Below are 9633 nucleotides of genomic sequence, written 5' to 3'. Positions count from 1 at the left end.
GCAATAAACTGTCAATTTATAATATTATGGATGTAAAAGTACAAGCCAGTAATGCCTGTGAAGTTATATATTAGCGTAGCACACAATCTTATACAGCTAGTCAGCTAACTGTGTTCTGTAGCATCTGCGCTGTGCTGCTAAAACTATCTTTTGGATCTAACTGTAATTATTTCACACATCCAAGTTCCAGGTTATAATATGCAGAAGTCCAAACATTAATCTCTTAATTTTACTGTAAGTAGTGAAATTTACCCAAAATAAAGGCTTAAACATCTAAAAAAAAATGCACATTTAAGGGGCTCCTCTTTTGGTGAAAGTTTTTAGACAGCTTTCCAAATGGCCGCCAGACAGTGTGAACACATGGAGACTCTCATATCTCAGTGTGCACTGATCTGACTGACTTGAAATTACAGGAGGTATGTAGTAACAAACACATCAATTGACATTAAGTAGGATAATAAATCATTTTTTTCTTTTCATAATCTGATGTTAAAAATGGCAGTGTGCTTTAATGGGTACGTTTACCCTAAATGTTATTTTAAGATTAGTAGTGTTGCAACATTCTCTTTCAACATCATTTTTATTAACACAACATTCCAGATACAAGCAAGTATATAATTACATATGCATTTCAACAGGTATTTGAATTATTAAAGATGCACACTTTCAAAAAAACTCATTAACAGATTGGTGAAAATTGCATATCATGTAAAAAAGTTGAATATTTAGTTTAACTATAACATTTAGTTTAGCTATTATTTACTATAACTTCACAGCTGAACGTAATAAACTATCATATTAACATTTAATCAGTGAGAACTTCTATATGAATTTGTGTGTGCTGAAAAACTAGCACTGTGGGAACTGTGGTCCATGGCCTGTCTCATCACGCTCTATCTGTAAAGTAAACCGATTGGCTGATGTTACAAACTGTGTTATTACAACATGCTTATGAAATCATTAGTGTGGCTATGCCAAAAAAGTTATTAGGATCTGTGGAAGAAATTTGATTAATATGTTATGGTATGTTTTATTAATATGATATGCTTATTGAACATTGTGTTATGTTTGCAATTTCTGTATTGCTTAGAGTCACATGTTTCTTTGCTGATTTAACAGAACAAAGAACAGCTATTGATCTTGAAGGTGTGTTTGACAGTAAAGAGCACACACGATCCTTATTCTAATGTGGATTAGGGTTGTGACGGTGAGGAAATTTTCCCACCGGTTAATCGACATGTGACAACACCGGTAATACCGGTATCACCGCGGGGGCGGGGCGTTCCCTCGTTTACTCGCTTTCCTTCACTTTTAAATAGCTTGAAAGCGCCGTGCGCATTTTACTTTCACTTAGAGACAACAATTTTTGGGGATTGAGATATAAGTAATATAATAATTGGGTTTATGGAAAAGAGTAGAAATAAGTAGGACTGAGACAATGATAATACTTGTTGCATCTGCAGACTTAACCATTTGATAGAGGCATACTGTAACAAGTAGCTATAACGAAAAAAGAAAAATCTAATTAAGTTAATATTATTATGAACTTTGACAGTGCATTTCCAAAATGCAAACTGTTTTAAAACAGCTTTCATAAAAAACAGCTCAACATAAAATGATGCAGGGTGGCCGCGGGTCCTTAAAAAGTCTTAAATATATTTTTCCTAATAAAAGGCCTTAAAAAGTCTGAAAATTTCTTGCATTCAGATTCGATAGGTCTTAAATATTTTTCGTCGCATTACCGCAAAAATGTCTCCAGTCTGACGGACCCAATGACTGATCATTGATTGGACAGAAGATTTTTTTTTTTCGCGGTAGTTGTTGCGTTGCGTCATCAGAGAGAATTGAGGCAGCAGGTACCGTAGCTCTAATGGGTAAGTGCAAATTGAATGATAAATGGCTCGAGAAAGATGAATTCTGGTGGTGGTTGAGGCCGGTGCCGGGAAATGTCTACGAGGCAAACTGCGCCGTTTGTAGAAAATGTTTTAAACTGGGTACAATGGGCATCAAAGCGGTGGAATCGCACACGCAGAGCGGGAAGCATAGGGAGTATGCGAGTGCCCGTGAGAAGCAGAGTGCAATTGAAGGTTTCTGTTCCACCCTTACCACGAGCAAAGATGTCACCACAGATGTTGGAAATCCACAGCCTACAATGCCATCATCTGACCTCCGTACAGTTTTTGGCTCATCGCCAAACAACAAGGGTAACAATCAATCACTCATTCAGGTCAAATGATGGGATTGAGGAGGTCTTCAAAGCTATGTTTCCAGACTCGGGGCTTGTTCAGACATTTACGTGTGGAAAAGATAAAAGCAGATATATAGCTAAGTTTGGACTGGCGCCATATATAAAAAAAGAACTAATAGCCTAGGTCAACAGATGTGGTGCTGTTGTGATCATGTTTGATGAGACCCTGCACCAGACAACTAAAAGCAAGCAACTGGACCTTCATGTGCGGTATTGGTTAAATGAACGTGTTCAGTCAAGGTTCTTTGGATCTCAGTTTATGGGGCATGCAACTGCACAAGATCTACTTCAGCATTTCAAAGTAAGTTTTCTTTTAATCTGTGTATTTATCAATTTACCTATGTAGGCTAACGTAAGGCCCACATTATGACACAGTGTTTTTACAACTTTAGGTTAACAAGTATATAGCTGAATTGTAATTTATATAATATATAAGTTATATATAATTGTGTATATAGTCTATAATTGTGTATGTTTTAGTTAAGTATATAGCTTAACTATATATTTAAATGCTGTACAAAATTTTCAACACTGTTACTTTCCCATCTTAAGTGTAGTCTACTGATTTGCCAAGTGAATAACAACCGTAAAGGGCAGTAAATGTTAATAATCTTACCAGCTGAGATGAATTTACTGTAATACATTTTAGAATAAAGCTTGGTGTTTTACAAAACTCTTAATAAATCTAAATGTATCTTAATAAAGTATACAGACCGATATAACCCACATTCACTGTGTGGCCAGACTCTGTACTGGTTTTCTGGTTATAAAAATGGTTCATGTTGCTTCATTTTTTAAAGTGTCAGAGATGAAATGTGTTGACTGTTGTTTGTTTAATGTTTACTTTTTTTATTCCCAGGAGTGTGTGCAGCAACTTGACCAGAGAAACATGATTTCCGTCTCCATGGATGGACCCAGTGTCAACTGGAAGTTGTTTGAACAGCTCCAGCAGGAACATGCAGAGGCGTTTGGAGGTGCCCAGCTGACTGTGGTCAGGAGCTGTGGGCTCCACACACTCCATAATGCCATCAAAAGTGGTTTCAGTGTCTGGCAAATGGAGAAGGTGCTCAGGGCACTACATACAATCTTCCATAATAGCCCTGCTAGAAGAGAGGATTTCTGCACTTTGACCAAAACTTCCGTGTTTCCCTTGCCATTCTGTGTGCATCGATGGATAGGAAACCTACCAGTCATCGATAGGGCTTTTGCAGTATGGCCGATGATCGTGATGTACATAGATGCAGTGACACAGAAAAGGCTTCCAAATCCAAGAACATCATCCTATGACTCCCTCGCAGAGGCACGAAATGATCCTCTCATAATGGCCAAGTTTCACTTCTTCATGGCTATCTCCAGGACCTTCTCCACCTTTCTGACTAAATATCAGACGGATGAGCCTGTGATGCCATTCATTAGCAAAGACCTGGTCATGCTCATGAAGGTAATAAATAACATGCCACAGAAGTAGTATATGATGTTTCCATTTGAATTCAATAACATTAAGACTTATTTACATTGTACTGTATATGTGTTCTATATATGTCATGTATATGTAAGGGAGAAGTCGTGGCCTAATGGTTAGAGATTCGAACTCGTAACCCAAAGGTTGTGGGTTCGAGTCTCGTACCGGCAGGGATTGTAGGTGGGGGGAGTGAATACAGCGCTCTCTTCCACCTTCAATACCACGACTGAGGTGCCCTTGAGCAAGGCCCCGACCCCCCAACTGCTCCCCGGGCGCTGCAGCATAAATGGCTGCCCACTGCTCCGGGTGTGTGTTCATGGTGTGTGTGTGTGTGTTTACTGCTGTGTGTGTGCACGTTGGATGGGTTAAATGCAGAGCACTAATTCCTAGTGTGGGTCACCATACTTGGCCACATGTCACATCATTTTTCTTCTTTTCTTTCTTTTTTCTTCTTCTATGTTCTCAGAGCCTGCTAAAGAGGTTCATCAAGGAAGAAATCCTTAATGACATAACTGCACTGCAGATGGTCAGATTGGATACAACTGACAAGAAAGCAAGAAAACAACTAAAGAATGTGGACATCGGCTTAGGAGCAGAAGCAGTCATAAAGGTGTTGTGGCAAATATCAAACAACGGTTAGGGTACAGGAATTTGCGTAGAACATTTAGTCATTCATTCTTCCTGTTAGGAACTCCAGAGTAGTTGCAGAGTAGGTGAGCTCAGTGTGTTGGAGTTTAGAAGGGACTGCATGGCCTGTTTGACTAACATCGTCCAGAAAATTCACGATAAGAGCCCATTGAAGTACACTGTTGTGAGGCAGATGGCATGTTTGGACCCAGAAAACATGTTCTCAGACCCTAACTTGTGCCAGGAAAGAATGAAGCGAATTGTTCATAGGTTTCTACAAGACCACCAGCTGCCAGGAGGCATCTCTGCTGGTATTTAAGATTTCAGAGATCTAGCAGAATGTACACAGTCACATTTACCTGAAGCTTGTTTTCACACAATTTAGCAGTGATAGGTTTGTCTGATTCAGTTTTTTGGTTTTTCATTGTTATTTGTGTTATTTATTGTATCTTAATCTGTTTTACAACAGGTGATGTAATTGTCCAGCAGTTTGGAAACTTCTTGTCTCTGGAGGCAAAATCAGAGTCATTGTCTTCTTTCCAACCCATGAAGACAAGGCTGGATGTTTTCCTGCATGGACTCCTCCATCAATCCTACCCTGAGCTCTGGACTTTCTGCAGGAAACTTCTGCTCCTCTCCCATGGCCAAGCAACAGTGGAGAGGGGCTTTTCTATTAACAAGGAGGTAGAGGCCGATAACATACGGGAGGACACCGTTGTTGCTCAGAGGATGATATGTGACTATGTTTCTGTCTGCGGGGGGGTTCTAAAAGTTCCTCTGACGAAGGAGATCCTGGCAGCTGCAGCTTCTGCAAGCAGTATCGGCTACACCTGGACCAGGAAAAGAGAAAGCAGGAGAGCAATGCACAAAGAGAAAAGCTGCAGAGGACCACATTGAGCAGCTCAAAAAGAGGAAGATGGTAGTAGCTGAGGTGGCAAACAGCCTTGAAAAAGAAGCAGACAAACTGGCAGAGCAAGCTGAGGGTAAATCAGCTGATCACCAAGTCTAATATTCTGAGGAAGTGATCCAAAGAAAAGGTCGCAGAACTAAAAGAGGTTGAGACTGAGTTAGGAAATAAATCCGTAGAACTCAGGCATATGCCATAATGTCATATGGTGTAATATCCAGTTAACCATTTTCTATATCCTCTCTACCTTCTCAATGAAAAGGTCTGTTCCACATTTCTCATTTCAAATGAAAATTGTTCATTCACATTGTTATGAGTCAAATATTTGTATAAGGTAGACATAATAGTAATACAAGCCAGAACAGAAATCAACCTGTTGTTCTGAGCTGGTTAATGATAGTAATTAATGTGGTGCAGTGGCTTCTTTGCAGTTTAACAGCAGTTGAAATTGTTGTATTTTGTTTTCATTAATTATTTTTCTATTAATTTTCTCCTTCAAAAGAACAGTATTTCTCTAGCTATGTGGCAGCTGTCAATTTTGATTTCTTGGATATTGTATGCAGATATGAAAGCTCACTGTATATTGCAATAATAAATAGCATTTGTGACCGTAATGATATTTTGTGATTTCTTTTTGTGTGTTGTGTGTGTGTGTGTGTGTGTGTGTGTGTATATATATGTGTGTGTGTGTGTGTTTCCATCGCATGTTTGGTCTTAAATTTCATGTAAGGTGGTATTAAAAAGGTCTTAAGTCTTAAATGTAACTTGTTCATATCTGTAGACACCCTGTGATGTAGGACCTCTAAGTTCTAAATGTTTGGCTTTTGATGGTCAAAGTGAGGCAGAGGGTTACTCAATCTGAGTGGAAATTTCTAAATTATAAATGTGTGGACAAAAGACGGATAAAACATAGTTTATTTGAAAATGCATGTCATCTGTCAGAAGTGTTAAGCTGGGCTAGAGTTAAAAGATAGAATGAAATTATGTTAAAAGTTTATGAAAAAGCAGTGTTACCAGCCCTGAATGCCTCAGTGGTGTCTCTCTCATTCAAAGTCAGCTGAATGCTGTTATAACAAGCTAACCCATGCCTCCATTCTACTTCATTATAGTAGAGCACAGCGCTTCAGTGGAAAATCATAGACATAGAGAAATTATTACCATGAAGAGGGCAATTTGTTGTTAAAGGTGTCAAAGTAAAACTCAATGACTTTAAAGAGGTCTTTAAATACAGACCTTGAAAGATGGATGGTTACATTTTAGACTAAATTTATTCTATGACTAGTAATTTTTTTTGTCTAATCATTAGTCTCCACCATGATACAGGGCCAATGGCTCCGGCCAAAGATGTAGTAGAACTTTAGATTGAACGGACGGTTGTGATAGCAGTGCTGAGATTATACTCAGTGATACTAGCTATGTTGCTGCTTTAAAGATGTCTAATGGATTTTAGTGATTAAATACTGCTGTAATTAACCTGTCTCCCTGTTTACTATTAGGAAGTCCAAATGGCTCTGGTGCTCTTGAATGCACTTAGGAATAAAGCTCCAGAAAACACCTGATTCTGATGAAGATTTTGGAATGGGAAAGAGTGGTTAAGGTGTGCATGAGGTGATTTCTCAATGACGGGTAAGATCCTCTTTGGCCAGACAGAGGACAACCTAAGGCAGGGGGTCATGCTGCAACTGGGCATCTACCCTGAAGGGAGGCGTTTTATGTGAGATGGGTATGAGAGTGGAGCGGATGTCTGTGAGGCCAGCAGCATCATAAACGGGGGATGTGCTGTGAGAAGTTACAGCAGTCTGCCCCAAAAATGTTCCTCCATACCACTCACCAGAAACCGCATTCCTAGGATGGCTTGTTTTTAATTTTGACAAGTCCACAACTTGATGCAACTATGCCAAGGGACAACACCCTGAGGAAATGGAGACTGTTTATAAAGAGCTAATGGGAATGGGCTTTCAAGAGCCGGCTGAAACCATGAGGTTATTGTCTGTAATTCCTGGGGAGACCATAGCAAAATTTATTAACATGATGTTGGTTGCGTTATGGGCAAGAACTGTATAGAAGTGTAGGATTCAGTATTATGGTGAGTCCCTGAATCTGTGAGATGTGTTGATATTGAACTAATATGTCTCGATCATGGTTTTCAATCCTGCAGGTCATTAGACATGGCACAGGATAATTCCAAGACATGGTGGTGGCTAAAGATGAAGACCGCTTTTTCTGATTCAAGAGAAAGTCTGGATAACAAAGGTTAAGTGAGTTCAGCATTTAAACTGACGATAATCTTAGGAATGCTCCTAGCATAACGTATTTTAGATTGTAATTGGTTTTTATTTGGAAGTTAATCATTTACATTTGAACATTTGTGAATGACTAAGGGTTCTATATTATAATGAACTTAATATTACATTCTGTCTAAGTCACAGTCTTAGGAGGCTGTTGAAAAGATTATTTGTACTGTAAGAGAGAGACTGCTTGAGTGCAGGCAGGGATGGTGCTCTGTCTGTCCGTTATTGGCCTGCTAAAGCTTAAACAAAACAAAAAGCAATGATTTTGGAACTAAAACGCTGACTTTCCTAAAAACAAATTTATAATGAACAGACATGCTTTGAGTTAAGAGACCATGTAAATAACTAGGTAAAACCTGCAGAAAAATGCAACATTTAAATCTTTTTGAGAGTTAACACCAAAAGCAAACCATGAAAATGAGGTGTGTGTGAAAGTGACTGCACTTTGTTTTGTATGTGTTAGTTCAGGCTACTATTCTGTCCCCATTGTGTGTATATTGTGTCACTAACTGTGAAATGACAAACTTTAGAGAAGCTGACAATTCAGAGTGAATCTGGCTGGAAAAGATGATACAGAACATGGGACAGCTTTAATTTGATTGGTTATCCAGCTCTGTCTGCTAGTGAGCATGAAATATTTTGCTTCATAGGCAGAGAAAGCTGTCTGGAAGAAATCTGGCTACAGTATTAAAGACGGTGTTTGGTTTAGTGTTGATGGTAAACCTTGTTTACTTAAATATTTCTTCAACCACTATGCTACACTGATGCACGGGTTGGGCTATGCATCAAAAGGGGGGATGGTAATGAAATAATAATGGCACACCTGCACAGCCATAAAGTGAGGGATCAAAGGTGCGTGCTGGTAACGCCCTCCCTCACCAACGAGGGAGAGCCCATTGCAACTGCTCGCAAAGAGTCACCTTGGTGAAGATGGAATGTCCATGCGGGCAAACGAGATGATCAACACACCTGGAAGAAGATGTGGACCAAATAATGGTTTAAGCTTAGCAAAAGAATCCATTTGTGTGATTTTATTTTTCGAACCAGGTCTGAATATTATAGTGCAATAGATTGAAGCTTGCAATATAGGACAAAAAGAAAATCCGGCTAATCATTAAAATCTGTGAAGTATGGTATTAGTTACGGAGAAGACAACCCGTGATGGATCAATTATGAACTATTCCAGTTCTACAAAATGACCCAAATTGGCTCAGATTTAGTTTAATTATTTTATATTTTAGATATAATGCCATGTCAGCAGCCTAGGCTATTCTCATGGCAAAAGCTGGGTCATACAGAAGTTACATTGTTTAAAACAAGAGATTAAATTATAAAACCTTTTCTGGTTAGATCTTTTAAATAGGTAGTTAAAAAGAGCCTATTAAGTAAAACAATTGCCTGCTTGCATTAAAAGCTAACAAAATATGGTTAGGAAAATGGAGATATGAAGCTGTGCACGGGGTGACACTGGGTGTCATGAGTGTATGTGTCATCCTGATAATATTAATCCTAGTAAAACATTTCATACTTTAATATTTGTTAATATTACTGTTAATAATTTCATAAGTTAATACTTGCAAATTGGATGCCTATATCCACAAAAACAGCCTTAGTATGAGATCAGGAAAATGGGCATTTACGTGAAAATCTGACGAATAGCATAAGTATATGAAGCTTGATTGGCTATGCTGTATTATTATATAGTTATCAATTAATGATAAAAAGGGGGGAATTGTGGAAGAAATTTTATTAATATGTTATGGTATGTTTTATTAATATATGCTTATTGAACATTTTGTTATGTTTGCATTTTCTGTGTTGCTTAGAGTCACGTTGTCTTGGAAATTTTTGGAATTGATCAATAAATGTGAAACTGAGAATGAAAAACCAGTCAAAGAGTTTGTCTCAATTCAATTCAATTCAATTCAATTCATGTTTATTTGTATAGCGCCTTTTACGATACAAATCATTGCAAAGCAGCTGTACAATATATGTTTCTACAATATATTTAGTAGTAGCTTATCAGTGGTGACTGTCAGTAAATGTGCATATGGCAGAAATGTACGGAAAAATCAATTAAAGACGTAATCAAACAGAC

General features: G+C 38.3%; 1 protein-coding gene across 1 annotated transcript; it reads left to right on the top strand.

Annotated features, from left to right (window-relative positions):
• Window positions 1-3131: 3131 nt before the first annotated feature.
• Window positions 3132-4860, top strand: LOC107711605 (uncharacterized). The gene is made up of 3 exons (XM_016516607.1): window positions 3132-3689; window positions 4177-4320; window positions 4807-4860. The coding sequence occupies exons 1-3, from the start codon at window positions 3138-3140 to the stop codon at window positions 4813-4815; spliced, it is 705 nt and encodes a 234-aa protein (XP_016372093.1). The 5' UTR covers window positions 3132-3137; the 3' UTR covers window positions 4816-4860.
• The last annotated feature ends 4773 nt before the right edge of the window (window positions 4861-9633 follow it).

This window comes from Sinocyclocheilus rhinocerous, unplaced genomic scaffold, assembly GCF_001515625.1.
Source record: "Sinocyclocheilus rhinocerous isolate Xijiao unplaced genomic scaffold, SAMN03320098_v1.1 scaffold1229, whole genome shotgun sequence".
NCBI lineage: Eukaryota > Metazoa > Chordata > Actinopteri > Cypriniformes > Cyprinidae > Sinocyclocheilus > Sinocyclocheilus rhinocerous.
Note: the sequence above shows the minus strand (reverse complement) of the source record. Positions and strands in the feature narration are given on the sequence as shown.